Source organism: Leptodactylus fuscus, chromosome 5, assembly GCF_031893055.1.
Source record: "Leptodactylus fuscus isolate aLepFus1 chromosome 5, aLepFus1.hap2, whole genome shotgun sequence".
In the NCBI taxonomy this organism is placed as follows: Eukaryota; Metazoa; Chordata; class Amphibia; order Anura; family Leptodactylidae; genus Leptodactylus; species Leptodactylus fuscus.
This window is the reverse complement of record NC_134269.1, coordinates 135,372,329-135,391,475: the sequence shown is the minus strand read 5'-3', so window position 1 is coordinate 135,391,475 and position 19,147 is coordinate 135,372,329. Positions and strand designations below refer to the sequence as shown.

General features: G+C 38.4%; 1 protein-coding gene across 13 annotated transcripts in view; it reads right to left on the bottom strand.

Moving 5' to 3' along the window:
* NRCAM (neuronal cell adhesion molecule) overlaps positions 1-19,147 on the bottom strand; it is a 106,928-nt gene that overhangs the window by 50,770 nt on the left and 37,011 nt on the right. For 10 of the 13 annotated variants that reach the window (XM_075274210.1, XM_075274209.1, XM_075274217.1 and 7 more), the window contains 8 exons: positions 16,862-16,984; positions 14,415-14,585; positions 10,670-10,781; positions 5,892-6,076; positions 2,251-2,382; positions 1,650-1,793; positions 1,318-1,426; positions 3-169 (listed from right to left, as the gene is read on the bottom strand). In XM_075274210.1, the coding sequence (XP_075130311.1) occupies positions 3-169; positions 1,318-1,426; positions 1,650-1,793; positions 2,251-2,382; positions 5,892-6,076; positions 10,670-10,781; positions 14,415-14,585; positions 16,862-16,984 (1,143 nt within the window). Of the gene's footprint in view, positions 1-2; positions 170-1,317; positions 1,427-1,649; positions 1,794-2,250; positions 2,383-5,891; positions 6,077-10,669; positions 10,782-13,304; positions 13,366-14,414; positions 14,586-16,861; positions 16,985-19,147 lie in introns of all 13 variants that reach the window. The other 3 variants (XM_075274219.1, XM_075274221.1, XM_075274218.1) reach the window with 2 other exon arrangements.

Here is a 19,147-nt window from a genome sequence, read left to right as displayed (position 1 = left end):
ACCTTTAACTTCTAACTGAATGATTTTTTGGTCTGTTCCTAATTTGTTTCTGGCCACACACGTGTAAGTGCCACTGTTGTCTTTCTGTGCCACTGAAACTTCCAGTGTCCCATTATCATGGAAGACGTAGTCATTTCCATGCAGAACACTAGACTGCACACCTTTGAACCTACGAAAACAAGGCAAAAATAACAATCATATAGATTTCTGCTTACATGGGAATAAGGGTTAGTTCACACGGGGCAAAACGGTCAGGATTTTGACGTAGGATTTTTCTAATCCTTCTAAAAAAAAATGCCTCCCATTGAAATCAATGGGAGCCGGTCATTTCCTTTTTCTGCGAGCGGTTTGTTCCCGCTCATGGAAAAAAGAAGAGAGCTGTCCTTTCTTCAGTCGGATTCCGCGGCTGATTCAGCTGCAGCATCCGCCTTTCGACCCCACCCTCCAGACTAAGCCCATGCATTTGGGCCTAATCCGGAGCAGAATGCCGCAACGGGATGCCAGTGGACTGCAGCCGTGGCAGCCGCGAAGGAATGTGTACACGCGGACCTCTGTTTGAACTAGCCCTAAGTGAGTATGCATCAAGTGCATTATTAAATTTACAGATTACAATTATTCAAATCATATTACATATAAAATATCCTAAATGGAACTACTAAGCCTGATTTTAGTTCCCAATTTAACACTTCTTTGAAGAGTAAGTCTTAGTTACATATTACTCCATGGTATATGGCCTATAGATTACCACTCTTTAAGACTGCTCCTACATTTTATCTCTATTGGAATTAGTAGTGATTTCTTTCTTTTCAAATCATCATTCAATCCCCATTAAGGGTATGTTCACAGAGTTTTTTGGCAGCGTATTTTGATGTGGAATCTGCCTCAAAATCCGCCTGTCAAAACGGCTCCCATTGACTTCAATGGGAGCTGCTTGCTTCTTTTTTCCGCTAGCTAGTAGCAGAAAAAAGAAGCGAGATGCCCTATCTTACCACGGATTCTGCGGCTGACTCAGCCACGGCACGAGACTCTCTCCTGATTAGGCCCCTCCCATTCATTCGGGCCTAATCCAGAGCAGAATGCCATGACGGGATGTCGGTGCGCTGCATGGCATTCTGTCATGGCTAGCTGCGCGGTATATTCACAGGCAGAATCCATTTTCTACTATTACGGCGCGAAGTGGAAAGAGGTTAAAGGTTATATAAAATATTATTTTTTAATAGCCAATCCTAGTCTGCACTGCAATATACATATCAGGTTTATTAACATAACACTTCCAAAAAACTACAAATAGTCTCTGAAGTAATCCTGCTACATTACCATTCTATATTTGGAACAGGTGAACCAAAAGATTTGCAATGCAGCAAGGCAGGTCTATTGGCAATGACTTGATAAACCTTTTGTGATGACAGAATTCGCGGTCGCTCCGCTGAAACATAAAATAAATACATTTTGCTAAAGACACAATTTATACAATAATGCTGCAAAAAATACTCCCTATAATGTGGGTATATAAATGACATATACAATGACATACAGTTTATAATACAAACTACAATATAATAAAATAAACACATATAATAGAACGTGTGTGTATGAGACGGGCTCTTGTCAGTTCATTAAATTATATGAATTTGTCAAAAAGGACTTACCAAGTACATTCACAAATGCATTTGCCAATACATAGCCATAAATATTGGAAGCATTGCACTGGAAGACAGCACTGGCCCGTTCATGCACTCTTGTGAAAATGATAGTATCGCCATCTACCACCCTGCTTGGGTCATTGGGAGCCACTGCAAACACAACACATGTACATAATATTTACACCAGTAATTACATAGGGGGAATATTTATACAGCAATTGGATTTAGACAAGAACTTATTGTGAAGAATACAATATTAGCCAGAAGATTATGGATAAGATAAAAATTGAGTCTACAGTAACTGATACCTTTAATGGCTCACTGATCTGTATATATCATGCCTGATGAAGAGACCTAAGTAGTCTCGAACGTCTGCCATTTGTTATCATCTTTTCATTTAGCCATTATAAGGTATCAACTACTGAGGCAATGGCAGTAGCAGAATCTTCCTGTAGACATGGTTATATATTCCAAAATGACAACTACATAATTTCATGTAGGGAAAGGATGGAGAGAAATAGATATTTTGAACAGACATTTTTGTACATATTTTGATATTTAGTTAATTATACAACATTTTAGACTGTTGTAGAAATTGTTTACATACATTCAACTGCAACTCCATTTATTAACCATGTAATACTCGGAGCAGGGTTCCCATGAGCTCTGCAGATCAGTGTCCCATCATCTCCTGGTGACAGCACAAGATTTTGAGGTTTAGTGATCCAATAAGGTGCAGCTAGAAGAGAAATGAATATTTCATTAGAGGCTAGAACAGAGGTACAGACACATAGAATTTCACATATAGAGAACCATTAGACTATATGATACATAATCTAATTATGTATTGTTTATTAGCAGAAATATACAATGTACTGAATAGGTAAAATATATTGTGCGGATTAAAGGGGTTTTCCCATCTTATTGCTTCAGCCAGGCTGCCTGCAGTGTCTGCTTCTCACTTCCTGCATTTCTCTCCCTCCTCCTCCCTCCTGCTGAACGGGACAAACAACACTTCTGCAGGTCAGATAATATGCAGTTTATTGTACAGAAAGGACTCCGTGTTATCTGTGTGTTTACATAGAGAGATAACAGACCGGGCTTTATCAGAAAAGTGCAATTATCTGAATGGATTGTTCTGCCGGCACTAAGTAAGTGACATCACTTGTCCTACAGGTCCATGGTTATAGCAATGCAGTGTAAACAATAGGAGGAATGAGGTCACATAGCAGGCATACAAAGCAGAATTTCTAAAGCAATATATTTAGAAAAAGGCTTCATTTACATAAGCTACCAGTATAGATAGGATCCTTCAGATCGGACATCCCCTGTAAGAGTAGGAGATCAACAAGGAAAGTGTGTACTCTATGTCCATTGTCTTATCCATTATGTATGGTGGTCTGAGTGTTTACATGCATAAGTCTATACAGTGATCCTATAGAAAAGTTTAACAACCGCTCTTTGTTAACAGAGGGAGGGGCGCCTAAGACAAGTTATATTCAGTGGGAACACTTGCTTTCACTCGTTCTGCATTATTAGGACTTCTCTAATGTAAAGGTGTCTGACCCTAACTCTGTAAACTTGTAAAAACAATCTGTGATGTATTACAGTGAAATGAAACATATAAACACACACTCATATCAAAAATAACAAAAATATAGGTGATTTAATTTACAGGAACATCTACCAAAGCTTAGCTTCTATTCATGTCAGACATTGCCCGGGCAGGGTCCAGTGTACACTGCACATATGTATTCTGCATGCATAAGAAACAGCCATCACTATGGCATAGGAAGCGCTGCGCTTTTTTCTGGAGTAAATCACTGGGACAAGAATAGAAAGCATTACTGAAGATTACCATGGTAACCAGCATCTTCTCCAACATTACGCTGAAAAAGGATAATAAATGCTGGCAAAAATATGGGTCTTTAAGCTCGGCCCTGTTTAGAGAGCTTAATAAATCTCATCAGATCTTTGAGAAAAAAAAAGAGTTGAACATTAAGTAAAAATGGATTCATTTCATTATTTGTGTATGCCAGCAGTTTCCCAGGCACATCTGTACATCTATCCTCACTTCATAGCTGTTAGATATGAAGTCATTATATATATATATATATATATATATATATATATATATATATATATATAATGAAAAATCTAAATGAAAGCTTTGGGGATAAAGGAAGTGACTCCAATATTAAGAGTATGTAGCAGAATCAACATAAATAGATGAACTGTGCAATACTTTATGATCTCGATGTGCACCAATGGCACACCACGTCTTATGTATTTGGCACAAGTAAAATACATCTGCATAGAACCTTTATACAAAGTACATTGGCTCTGATATTGGCTTGCTAACAGTTTTTCTGGAGTAGAAAAGGTTGTACATGCTGTAAATATGCTGCACGCTTGCTACCAATGTAGAAATTCCCATACACATCATTATACCGGACAGCGCTTTTTCTGAGGACACAATTGTGACGACCACATGAGTTCTGCAGTTATGGATTCACTCCTATGCTTATGCAATACAGAACAATGCTGGGATTGTTTTACACGTATCAAAACAGACTTGGATGTAAATATGAAATTTTTGCCACAAATAAATGTAATAATGATGCACTATGTGATCTTGCATTATAGTATAAATGTATTCATCCACCCTCCTAAGGCTGAGGCCCCTAGTTGCGGAAATGCAGTTTTTTTTGCAGAGTCTCCTGAGCCAAAGCCAGTAGTGGATTGAGCAGAGGGTAAAAGTATAAGTGCTCTCTATATACTTCCCATTCCTTTTGTAGCCATTCTTGGCTTTGGTTCATAACACCACAGCAAAATCTGCAACAAAAAAAGTGCATTTCTGCAATGAGGGGCCTTAGCCTAAGGCCAGGATCTCACGTTGTTAAACACAGTGTTTTGGCTGTGGCAGAAGCACCGCAATATAAAGTGAATAGGATTCTGGCTCATCCCATTCATACATGGCAGAAAAAAAAAAATTGCTTTGGAAATGCTGCAATTTCAATAACGTCAGAGTTTTTGTAAATTGCAGCATGTCTATACCTACGGAAAGGCTGGCATTTTCCATATACAGATAATAGAAATGGAAAGTCTGCAAAGAAAAACTCTGCAGATTTTCTGTGAAAAAAGCGACTGAAAAAGCCACAATGCTTTTCCACCGCAGCCTTATCCGCAGTGTTTTTTGTCCGTGGCTCACTAGGTGGGGCCTTAGCCTCTGATGTAAAAGTATGGTTTTTACTTTAGGAAACTTTTGCAGCCAAAACCAGGTATGGAGCATAATGGGAGAGAAAGTATAAATCACAGATGTACTTTTCATTTTTTCAAGATTTTTGGTTTTGGCTTCAAAAACTGCATGAAAAAATCTGAACATGTAAATGCACGTTCTAATATTCACATTATAGTCTGGGCAATAAGCATCTGCTACCATCTATGTATATCAACAGAAGTGTGATACATTTGTGAAATAATAGAGCTTACTTAATTTCAGCACGGTACATTCAACTATGGTATTACTGAAAAGTGAAGAATCGAGGAACCACACCAACTTAACCATGAAGCGGCAGACCATGTAAAGAACTGGGTTCCTGACCTAGTGCAGAAAAATCACAAATGCATTGCTGTCCAAATAACAGCAAAATGAAAACTTCCTCTGGCATTAACATTCAGCAAACAAACTGAACAAACAGAGCTTTATGGCAAGAGTTCATATGGCCATGTAGCTGCAAGCTTCTCTATCTGCCAGTTTGATGGACAAGACGGAACATGGCAAATACCAATACCTGACCGGACTGTGCCAACTATAATGTTTGTTGGCGGAAGGATAACATTATGTGGTTGGTATTCAGGGATTGGTCTAGGCCCATTAGTTCTATTAAAGGGAATTCTTAATATTCGGCATACCAACCCATTTTGAACAATTTTTAAGTGTCCAACTTTGCGAGAACAGTTTTGGGAAAGCCTTTCTATGGTCCATATGGGCATTGAACACCTTTGAGATAAACCAGAACTGAGATTGTTAGCAAAAAGTCCCCCTCATCTAATATTTATCATCACAAATAGGAAAAGAATCACGCAGAAACACTCCGAAATCTAGTCGACAAAAGAGTGGAAGCTGTTTTAGCTACAAAGGTGGACCAACTCCATATTAGTGCCTAAGCATTTAGATTGGCATGTCCTCGAGATGCTTTTTGTTCCATGTAGTGCAGTTTGTGGTCCTCTTTGTTTTCCGCCTACCTTTAACAATCACTGTAATGACATGATGAATGGACCCTCGATTATTTTGGGCTGTACATCTGTACTTGCCAGCATCTTCCTCTGACACACCAATTATTCTTAATGTTTTATTAAAATTTTCATAAAAAACTCTGTTGCTGGGCAATTCTGCGCCCTCTTTGTTCCAGCGGATCTCTGGTGTAGGTCTGCAAGAGAAATATAGAAACCAAAGCAATTATATCACAGATATTTGAGTTAAAGTTCATATATAAGTAGTGAAGCAATAACCTTTATAATGCAGTATTTACTTGTTGTGGCTTTGTTAGTACATACATATAATACATATGGCATAAAGCTTGCAAAATGTAGGTATGTATCAATCCAGTCTAGAAACACACAGTAAGATACTGTATTAATTTTCTACAACTTTACTGAGAAGTCAATGCTAAATGTGGACCATGCACAAACAGTATCATCCTTAGACTACATGTAGCCAGCCAAGAAATGGGTTATACTGGACAACCCATTTAAGTACATAAAAATATGTACTGATACTCTGTTTCATAACTTATTGGAATTTGTCCCAGCTCAATGTAACCTCTCTGTTTATTAAAGTTACCAGACAAATGGATTACAGTATAGAAATTCCACATTACCGTATACTCTGCAATAAGACTGATATAACTTGCACTATTTTCAGGCAGTTTGACCCTTTAGGGTGCATGCACACTACGTAACGCCGGGCGTGTATGAGAGCCGTACACGCCGGCATTACAGCAGACTGCCGAACACTTCCCATTCACTTCAATGGGAGCGCTCGTAACAGCGGCGTTTACGAGCGCTCCCATTGAAGTGAATGGGAAGTGCTCGGCAGCCCTGCTGTAACGCCGGCGTGTACGGCTCTCATACACGCCCGGCGTTACGTAGTGTGCATGCACCCTTAATGACCAGGGTATTTTTGGCTGTGATGACCATGGGACTCATTTTTGTACCACTTCTAAAGAGGGAACAATTAAAATGACTTTTTTTTTTCTTGCAACAGTTGATAGCAGGGTTCAGGTGACATTTACAGCAGTCTCTCAATGTAAACAGTATTTATCTGCCATTTACTAATCATTTCCGCAAAGTAATGCAAAATTACTGATGAAACAATCCTACTTGTAGAGACTTGTAAAGTTATAGGAGACCATATGGATATTAAATTGTCAAATATTATCAAAACCAGTTTTCAGAAGTGAGCCTAAATAGGGACTTTAATACCTTCTTTAAAACCAATTCTTTGCTCATCCATTGATTCTGGCACACTTAGAATATTTTTCTCTAGCCCCCGCTGTTCCCAAGTAATAAGTGCAGTTCGTTTTGGTGCCTCTTATGCAAATGTGGCTCTATATTGTCAGATGGGTTTTGGCGCAGGCAAGATGCGTGATTCAGTGCTCCAATCAGATGTGGCCAGTGTCAGACCTCTAAATCAAACCCCCTTGATTGGTCTTTCCAGAGACCACCCACCAAAACGTATAGCACCTATCATTCAGTATAAGAGAGGGCACTGCACAGGAATCAGTGGGGCAGCACTACGGTATTAAAGGAGGTAATGAACTGGACATTGTTATGGTGTTAAAAGGTCCTTCTTAATAGGGGTGTCTAATATTTTCCATAGATGACCTATCCTTATGTATGATTACTACAGTGGTCCTCTCAGGGTCTACCAGACACTGCAGCTCCAAAGTTCTGCTGCTTGATGAGTTCCTAGGTAGTACAGGTCAGGTCTACAGAAAGGTCAAATAAAATGCCAAAAAATACATCGAAGAGAATACTGTATTCAGCATAGTCCAGCATTCATTACTGAGCCATATGTCCGCACTGCTAGTTTATTAGATGTCAGACAAGTTGTAAATCAGGAATAAGAAATACAACTCACTAAAAGGAGCTTCTGGCAATTTCTTGTTATGTGAAAATGAGCAATTACTGTGTCATAAAATGCTTTCCGTGTGTTCCCGCAATACACACAAATGTTGCTTTCCACTAGATGAAATGAGGCAGAAGAAACAAAAGGCCACGGAGTGATAGAGAACATAATAGATGTATGTGCAGCCAGACTGTATAATACAATAGTGTGATTACTGACTACACAGAGCTTTCTTTTGTTTCATGGCAGAATGGCGCTTCTTTCTGGCCAAAGATATTCTATTTTCACTGTTTTTCTGTCAGTTTTAAAGGGTCGTTTAGGGACTGAAACAATATAGAGTCAATAAAATAGATGTTAAAGGGAAGTATGCAGAGCAAGAACATCTCATAATATATCTGTATAACAATATAGTGTCCATTTAGTCAAGGGCCCACAAGAGCAAATTATTTTGACAACCTATTTTCTAAGACTACATAACAATTGTATGTTTTGTTATTATTGTATATGTACAACACACAGTAGCATCCATGTAAAATAGATTATTTGTATATTATTTTATATGGTATTGCCAAAAGCAAGTGACAGGATCTAAAGTCACCTGTAAAGGTTGTTGTCTACTGCTGAACCTTATGGCCTGGGCTCACCAAAGTGTCTCTTGGTACTGTAGTGGGCCAGGCTGACCTAGTAACGTAATATTGGTGCTCTAGGCCAGAAGACATGCCAGGATATATTTTATACTGTATATACAGGTTATATGGTATTATACGAGGTGTTATTATGTCCCATATAATTAGTACTATGGGATTTCAGTGCACATTTACTACCTTATTAAGGGACATGTGACACTTTCTGCAGTATGCACATCCAATACAAACTACATCACACGGATTTAGACTTTTTAGGTGTAAGAGTTCCAGCCTTGACATCAAATTCTGTTTTTCACATCACATATATCCATATTTCACAGTATATATTACATAAATGCATACAAATGCAGGCAAGGACAAAACAGAATGCTAAAAATGTCATGCTTAATAAAATCCCTTTTCTTCATCTGTACAACATGTAGATATTGCTCTGGTCTGAAAAGGGCTGACACTATTTACCCAATATCACATTTTAGTCGCTGCCATTACTATCCTGATAATCCCTGTTTATCTTTTAGCTCATATTCTGTATCTATCCACTGAGACTAAAATATTCCATTTATGATACTCTCCGTGGCTGACATGCTAGATATGACTCAACGCTTTGGACAGGTCATGCCAATAAGGCAAAGCAGACTTGTAGACCAGGAATGAGTGAGATAACATTGCCCTAATGTAGTATCTATGTTTCTATCTCTACATGAGAACAGGCTAATATTTCAAAGCGGGCGCTTGTCAACTGAGGCCGCGGTTACCATGACAATAAAGAAGATCAGACTATGAGGTTAAGCTGGCCTTGAAGTGACTAATCTTACAGACCAGACAGCTATTGTTTTATTTAACAACATATTTCATATAGAAAAAGGGTCTTCCACTAACACAGAAAAAAGTCATTCATTTACTAAGGTGTGCGCTATCTTTTATCATCCGGAACTATAAATCATTGACAGCATTCCTTAATATAGGATGTATTATGCAGATTTTACACTTCTTATTATACCCATTCCTCACATTTCTGTGTAAGAAGCAGATGTTTCTTTAATGAGTTATTTCACGAGTCCCCCAAGACTGTCATTACAAATGCAGCACTTATTGATAAGTATTACTGTAAAAATCTGGAAGGCTCCTATAGCAATGTTAGCCCTGCATTTCTAATGGAAGAAAGGGACAGGGTGGTTAATACTGCATTACACTGCAGATATAGATCATTGTCAAGCACTAATTGATAACTCCCAAGGACACTATAATGGCTGGAATTACTTTCAACCTCGGAGAGTCCCGCACAGGGCCATGTACGTATGGAAGGTTGTGGCAAAAGCAGGGGAAGCCTTTATAAAAAGGGCTCCGTAACAAATATTCAGACCCCATATAATAATATAAGATTGTTACTGGTTATATAAAATAAACAATCTTATGACACTTGTATGCATGCCATTTAGTGATCATTAAATATATGCTCCACAGTGGACCCCATACAGTAGTATATGCTCCACAGTGAGCCCCACACAGTAGCTTATGCTACTTACCCAATATGGCTGCAATCCCATAAGAGCGTCCTCCATCTTCTTATGATCACAGGCGGTGATGACTTATGTCATCGCACCTGCGTCAGGACAGAGGTTACACTCTGCAGTCAGTGTAAGCCGTGGTCCTTCATACAGCAGAAATCCTGTATTGGATTACCCGTTGGTGAGATTTGTCAATCTCTATAAATGGGGGTGGTGCAGGGTGGCAACCTTTAGCGCAAATAGGTACTGTAGTAGGTGGAGCCATGCCACAGATGCACTGAATAGCTTGTTTGCATATGGCTAAAAATTAAAGTTTTAAGCATTAAGCCCCATGTTGTGGAAATAGCATTTTTATGTTGCAGATTTTTGAACAGTCTTTTGAACCAAGGCCAAGAGTGGATTTAGTAGAACGAAGAAGTATAAGTACTTCTTGTATATTTCCCATTCCTTTTGTAGCCATTCTTGGCTTTGGCTTAAAAAAACGCTGCAAAATCTGCAACAAAAAGATCTGTGTTTCAGCAACGTGAGGCTTCAGCCTGAAGAGTTTTTCCCAGAGGTTTTCCATAAGTTTATAAATTTGAATATAATCCTGGAGGTGGGAATGCCCCTTTAGGCTATACCTCTGCAAACTCCTGAAAAATTTGACAATAGACCACAAATTTGAGTATGTATAGCCAACTAGCCTAAGTAATAGGATCAAGTCAGAAAAACAGAACATGGTAGCAACTTGTAACTTACAATCCTTCAGCGATGCACTCCAGTAATAGAACTTGATCTTTTAGCACAGTTTTATTACTTGTCTGAGCACTGGGCATCAAAAAAGTTGGAGGTCTGTTATCCACTGGGCTGTCTAGAGGGTAGAAAGATGAAAAAACAACATGAATGAGAAGAAAGACCAGCCAAGACAGATATCATTGGACAGAAAAGAAATGAATACTAGAAAGGAAGACACTAGTGCTATTATACAGAGCATGCAAGGTTGATCTTTAGACGTTTCATTTTAGTAATGCCTGTTTTACTAGTAGTTTGGAAAGATGCAGTTAAAGAAATGAAGGTTACAGCATACCTCCAATTATATAGCAACGTTTCATGGATTACTAGTACAAGTACATAGTAGAAACTTTGTGAAAGTGGAAAGGAAAGTGAATGAGATTCTGGCTACATTGTGTGGAAAAAAATGCTGCAAAAAAGTTGCGTTGTGAAAAACCACAAAGAAAAACAGAGCAAAAATGTAATAAAAAATGTGTTTCGCTGCATTTTTTTCCCAGTTGTTTTTTATCTATGTTCCACAACATGGGGCCATAGCCTTAGCCACAAGAGGCGAAATGAAGGGAAGATGGCAGAAAAAAGCCTGTTAAGTGGAGAATTAACTATATTACTACAAGATATAATACAAAGTTTCTTATATATTCACCTGTACCAATCATTCCTAACAAACTGGAGGTGTACTTTAAGTCTACTCATCATCATTTTATTCTTATTTTTATTAGTATTATTGACTATTTTTATACACATGTAGGTAAATTAAGAAATCTTAGTGACAGGCCTTAAGTATCTTTCCTGTAATGAAAGTGTATATGAGTATGATGGAATAATTAACACGAGCCACCCTGCGGAGTCTCATGTCTTATTTATGTAGGTTATCATGCAATTGCTTGACAAGGGAATATAATACACAGATTTTCTTGATTATGCAAACCCTGGGACATTTTTTATCTACAGTAAAAAGCAGAAATATGATCCGGGTGGAATTCAAGTTCGCAGCTCTGAAACTTAAAAATTAAAACTAAGCTCTTGCCCCCATTATTTCCAGCTGTGAGTGCAATAAAATATTCCTGTATTAATAAAGCTGCAATGGAATCAATGGAGCAGAACCTATCGAAAGATGAAATGAGTTGGAGTTGTTGGAGGTGGAGAAGGGTACGCGTTATGCAAGTCAGATATTATTCAATGTTGTGTCCAATAAAATCAGATTGCAGTGACTTTCTTTATTGTGTAACTGTTAATTTAACAAAGATCTGCTGTGTCATAGTGACTATTTAACTAATGCCGTTCTGGGTGCCGAGACTCCTGCAATGGATGAAACAAGAAGGCAAAAGCTGCATGCCTTTGGTTGTGATTGTTTCTGTCTGGTTCTCCTTAGAATGTTGAACATTCATAAAATATGTCTTCATAAAATATCAATGAGCAACCAATAAACTTTCCTTGAGCAGAATTGAAGGAGAACAGCACTCAGCTGAGTGTTTTTGCACCTTCATTTTAGCCACTAGGAGAGTCTCAGCACCGGTTCCCTGCCCTTAAAAACATCTGACAACCACTACAACATGTCGCAAATGCAAAAAATTAGACAATCCAAAACTTACACAGCTATGTAATTTAGTCTAATAGCACAATACCTTCTCATTTATCAAATAGGTTACCAACGTAAGGCCAGAATTAAACTAGAAAGTCTTCTAATGTGAAGTGTTTAAAGGAATGATCTTATATGGCCTCTATTACTTAGCACTTTGATTTTCTTTGCATCCATTCTAAAGCCAGTTACTGCTAACTGGGATAATAGACGTGTGGTAAAATTCAGGTCTTTTAGCAGCTCTGGAAAATTGATAGTACTTAGACATTAATAGCATATAAGTTATAATGCCTTTACCTTTTAGGAAAAGTGAATATAGTTGAAAAAACAACTATTTGCGACTGATTTATGCTACTTTATGTGGGGTAGGGAATTTGATGAATTCCCTCCCCCCCAATTTGCATACACCATGTTTTGTTTTGTGTATGGCACCTTAAAGGGGGGATTGGTATACAATACACAAATCACACAAAAGGACCCTCTGCTCTGTCTGCCCTTATCAGGATCTTTACTATAAGACTTGTTAATGTGCTTCATTAACAATGACAGGTACGTAATTACAGCTATTTATATAACAACATTTTGCATTCAGTACATGGTAAATAATCTTTCTGGGATTTATGCTATATTTAGAACCAATCTGAAATTCATGAAAAGATTGGTGTTTTATTTTTAACAACGTATTCGGCACGACAATATGTAGATTATTATATCCTGGGGTGTGCAGGTATTTGGAAATAGAACTATATGAATTACACAGTTTCATTCATTCAACTGTGAATAATCATTTAATATTTCCAAAAAACACAACTTGTACGTTCCTTATCTTCACTCATCACTACTATTGCTAGCAAGAATTTTGGGTGACAGGTATGCAAAGTAATATATTAAAATGGTTATAGTGACACAGACAGGGAAGAAAGAAAATGATACAATATACAGTATATAGAGGTGGTTAAAGGGTGGATTTATAATAGTAATAAAGGAGATACTGAATAAAGTTTTTGCTTTGTTTACCAGAACTCACCACCATAAAAATCAGTTTCAGTTAAATTAGCAGCTATACTTTCATTCATAGCATCCACTAAAAAATAAAACAGCATAGACATGTCTCAGCACAGCAGAAATAAAGGTAACCTAAAGGAAGTCGAAGCTTCTAGAAACATGTAGGCATGACATGACTTTACTACCTTGTAAACATTTGTAATGGAAAATAAAGGGGTTTTCCTGTATAAGAGATTTATGGCATAGCCAGAAGATATGCCCTAAATGTCTTATAGATGAGGGTTCTACATCTGAGACAGCACCTATATTTAGAATTGTGGTTACACACATGGCTCTCTCATTTCATATGTATGGGAGATCATAAAACAGCCAAGCTTGTTCATTCAGCTCCATTCAAGGTTTTCTTCTGTATGCAAATGAGTTCTCCCGCAGCACTGGGGGAAGTCCCCAGTGCTCAAACAGCACTGGGGGCATCCCCAATGTTGCAAGAGAACTCTCCACCGACACCTCCATCTTCGCCTGGAATGGCCTCTCCCTTGCGTCTTCTTCTGGTGCTGGCTTCAAATTTCTAGGCATGCACAGTCGGCTCTGCAAGTGGTGATGCTCCATTTGGCTGTATCGCTCATGTGTGGGCCAAAGGTCAGGAACACCACGGACCTGAGCATAGACTCTCTGATAGATCCTCAACTGAATGGAGAGGTGAGTATGCAGAGTTTGTTAGCCTCTTCAAGGGTTACAAATCACAGAATACCCCTTTAAAATGATATTATTCTTACTCATCAAATAAGCTGGGTGATAAGCTTACCAGTTTGCCATCATAAATACAAGGAAATTTAACCCATTGCCCATAGATTACAAAAGGTACAAACTTCATGTTACAATTAATGAAAATTGTCATTTCATTAAAAAAAAATTGTATATTCTGTACTACTGACTTTACTGGAATTTACTTTCAAATCCTGGAAGAAAATGTGTCATTGGTAGGACAGTTATTTCCATCTTACAGTTTCCTTTGCCATAGAAACAATCTGTATTGAGTTGGAAATGCAGGTGCCACTTTTTCTTTTTTTTTTTTTTAACTAAAACATTTTTAGGTAATGTGAAAGATAACATAAGAAAAATTCTTACTTGTTAGAACCTTCAGAGAAATGGGCTGCTTCTGATGGATCGTCTGAGTAAGGTTAAACCTTGCATAACAGATGTAAAAATCTCGCGTGTCCTCTGGCTGAACATTGGAGAAATACAGGTCGCCATTTAGACCTTGGGAAACTCTTCCATTCTGAGGTAGACGCTGGAAAACTGTGAGAAAATGGTTATTGTAAATTAGTAAATTATTCCCAATTTCACTTGTAGACTGAAAATATTAATGTCAAATAAAGGAAATGAAGTTGTTATGCAGTAAAAGACATGAAGTTGTGTTTTTATAGGCAGACACAGCAGCATCCATAAGTTTTCACGCTTCTTTTTATTCCTTGTTTGTTTATATTTTCTCTATTGTAGATTTATATAGAAGACATGAAAACTGTGAAGGAACACATATGGAATCAAGTAGTAAACAAAAAAGTGTTTAAGCAAACCAGAATATGTTCTATATTTTAGGTTCTTCAAAGTAGCCCAGTTTTTCTTTGATGTTAGCTTTATACACTCTTGGCATTCTCTTAATCAGTATCGTGAGATAGTCATCTGGAATGGTCTTCCAACTGTCTTGAAGGAGTTTCTAGAGGAGCTGAGCTTCTGTTGGTTGATTTTCCTTCACTTTGCAATCCAGCTAAACAAATACTTTGTGGGGGTGGAGAGAGAAAAATCCCCCCCCTGCATCAGTGACATCACTGCTCACCTCCTCAGTAATAGTGCGACTCCCTGTCTCCATTCTCCTGGCTATGTTGGTGCCAGACAGGGGGGGGGGGGGGGGAGAGATTCTACTCCATATCAACCAGAGTGCAGAGGGAAAGTTCATTTTTTGGAGTGGTGCTGTGTACCCCTACAGACTGCGGCATATTCCCCTTGTATTAGGGTAACCTGAATCAAATGGCATTTTTCCTGTGTGAATCGGTGCCTCCATAGTCAAGTGTAACTGGAAATGGAGTCCATATGCAAATATGCTTTTAAAGCAGCAAGTGTGTTGCTATTACTCCAAAGCAGGGATCAGCAACGTACTCATTGCTCTGAAGAGCTCATTTGGCTTACTGACAATAACTGTAATATCTCGGAAACACAGGCAGAAATTCATAAGAGGAATCTATCTATCTTTTGGACTGGATTCATATGCCGGCTTCCTTGTTGTTTCTTTTTACTTTGCTGCGTGGTTTTTGCCACAATGTGGATTAGACCGATACTTGAATGTGTACCAATCCTACAAGCGATGGTCTCAAACACATTATGAATGCAAGAAATTCCACAAGCTAGGGCCTCATTCACATGACTGTGTGCATAGTTAGTCTGCTATCCATGTTTTTCACGACTAGCACACTGACCCATTCAATTCTATGGCCCCATACACGCAACTATGTATTTTCACAGTCTGGTGTATGTGGCCATGAGCAAAACTTAGAACAGGTCCTATTCCTGTCCATTTTGCAGACAGTGTTCACTGGCCTCAATGAATGGAGTTGGGGATGCATGGTCATTGGTCATGCACAGGCGACACACGGATGACATCTGTGTGCCATCTGTGTCATTCAATCATGGCCCGCCGACTGTGTGTATGTTGCCTAACTCTTGGCAGGACATAGTTAACTACCTCATAAAGCTAATTGAGAAAAAATCAAGAATTTACAAAGTGATCATCAAAGTATACTTTTAAGAATCTAAAATATAAAACATTCTGGTTTATTTAACACTTTATTGTTTACTACTTAAGTTCATAAGTTTTTCTTCATAGTTTTCATGTCTTTGATATGAATCAGCAATTTAAAAAAAAAAATGGAATGAAAATGTGTGTCCCAACATTTGACTGGTACTTACTTTGTATCTTAATTATAATGATTTATTCTGTTTATAATATGTACTTCTTCTGGCAATAGCCAACAGATATTGACATTTTTTGCTTGGGCTCATATGGTTAAACCCCCATACCATGTATATTGTACTGAAGCATTGAAAGAGAACATCTCATATTGTACATGTAGTCCTATCTGCAAGCAGAATGTTATACAGCAGATACTGTAGATTACCCTGAACAGATTGATATATATATATATATATATATATATATATATATATATATATATATATATATAATGTTAGGGGAAAAGGTTTGGTACAACTTGAACTTTAATCTCTTATATTTCTGATCTTTCTACACCTAGGAGAGTGGTTCTACTTAGACGGCGGTCTTTTTATCCATGTTTATACAGGGAAGGCTGTCCATCACTAGGTGGGACACTGCACTATTAAGCACAGACAGAACAGCAATTTTAATGGACAAAATACAAAATTATACTGAATCCTCTACCACAAAACTATATATCAATCTACTCCGCTCCTCATGCTCCATAACATGCTACCTTCAATTCAGACACCCTGTTCAATGTGATAGGTTCCCTTTAGCGCTAAAACAATGAAAGATTACTTACAGTTATCCATCCAGAATATCAAAGGAGGAGGTAAACCCTTTGGAGGTTTGCATGGCAAAACCAAAGGCATACCCTGCTGTATTACAATGGGTTCAATTTTCTCTTTAGTCCACAGTGGAGATCCTGCAAAACAGATATTATTTTGTTATATCCCATTATAACATCATATGGACATTGCAAAACATAGTACAGACACTACTAATAGGGTGACGCCATGAAAAGAATTCATCTTCTATCCCTAGGGTAGAGGATAAATACCCAATTGTGGTGATCTGACTGCTGAGAAATCATCCTAAAAAATTTTTTAAAAAAGTTAAAATCCCCTCTCTCCCCAAGAGTCTATTATGACCTTATGGGGGGCACAATGTGTTAAGGAAATAATAATAGGTTTTTTTGTAACCCCACCACAACTATACCCCTGCCACAGGTTCTAGGGCTGCCCCCAGCAACACAATAATAAGACTGACTGTAACAGAGAGGGAAAGCCATTAACATTTTTAATTTTTTTTAGTAGCACTTTGTGCTATAAAAACAAATCACGAAAAATATTAAATAAGATATTAAAATAAAGAAAAAAAATGGAAAAATAAAAACATAAAGTTAAAGCCCTATTTATCACCGAAAAAGAAGCAAAAGTGATTTGAATAACCCAAAGGAAAGAAAAAAATGTTATAGCCCTCAAAACCACATGTACGAAAGAAAACAAAAATGTGCCCGGTCCTGATCCAAGGAAAATAACTGGGTACAGAAGTGAATAAAGAAATTTACCCTTTATAATATAGATATTTTACTTACCCTATAAAATAACCATAAATTACAACAGTTGCACATATCATTATAAGAAAAAGTACACCACCTTTGAATACAAAGGTTTTATGTATCAGTATATAAAATAAGCAGCATTTTTTTTGCTGCATTTCGACATAGAGGCCGTAACCTAAAAGAAATATACTATATTTGATTTGATGCAGTGTCTTTTTCAATACGGTCAATACTACAGTACTATGCTCAAAACTACAAATTAAATGGTTAAATTGTATTTCTTAAACTCTGTAAAGTTTAGAGATTATATTTTGGCCAAATTATTCAGGCTTCCTGCTGTTACACTAAACCAGCCTTAAAGGGATTCTACCATCAAACTACCTTTTTTTCTAATAAACACGTCGGAATAGCCTTAAGAAAGGCTATTCGTCTCCTACCTTTAGACGTGGTCTCCGCCACGCTGTTCCGTAGAAATACCGGTTTTAACTGGTATGCAAATGAGCTCTCCGCAGCAATGAGGGCGGGCCCCAGCTCTGAAAGGCCGATGAGCGCATCCCCATTGCTGCCCGAGAGCTCTTTCCTGCGCCACCTCCTTCTTCTGCAGCAACTCCACCTCTTCTGGCTTCTCTTGCTCTTGTAGTTCAATACAGGAGCATAGAGAAGCCACCTCAAAATGGCCGCCGGCCAACTCCTGTATTGAACTGCAAGAGTGGCTACCCAAAAATGGCCGCCGGGCAGCCGCCATTTTTAGGTAGCCGCTCTTGCAGTTCAATACAGGAGCCGGGTGGTGGCCATTTTTGGGTAGCCGCTCTTGCAGTTCAATACAGGAGCTGGCCGGCAGCCATTTTGGGGTGTCCTCTCTATGCTCCTGTATCGAACTACAAGAGCAAGAGAAGCCAGAAGAGGCGGAGTTGCTGCAGAAGAAGGAGGCGGCGCAGGAAAGAGCTCTCGGGCAGCAATGGGGATGCGCTCATCGGCCTTTCAGCGCTGGGGCCCGCCCTCATTGCTGCGGAGAGCTCATTTGCATACCGGTTAAAACCAGTATTTCTACGGAACGGCGCAGCGGAGACCACGTCTAAAGGTAGGAGACAAATAGCCTTTCTTAAGGTTATTCCGACGTGTTCATTAGAAAAAAAGGTAGTTTAATGGTAGAATCCCTTTAAATCACCATAGGATTATAATCTGTGGTCAACAGAATGAGGCCTATGGCTGGATTCAAAAATCTATTTTTTATGCCATTTCCGATAACTGATGCCAGGAGCGGAAACAAATAAATAAAGTGACGACAGTAGTCATGTGCTGCAGTTTACTAGCATCACCACGTAGTCCAATGCTGGGGTGCCACTAGTATAGCTTTCACTACCGTTATCACTGACTGCAGTGGTCACAGATAGTGTGCATATAAACAGGCCAGACTACCACAGGAGGGACAGCGCTGGACCGGTGGGAGTAAAAAGAGTTAAGTACTGTTTATTTTTTATTTTATATTGTAGCTTTGTAGTTTAAAGTTGGATTACCCCTTTA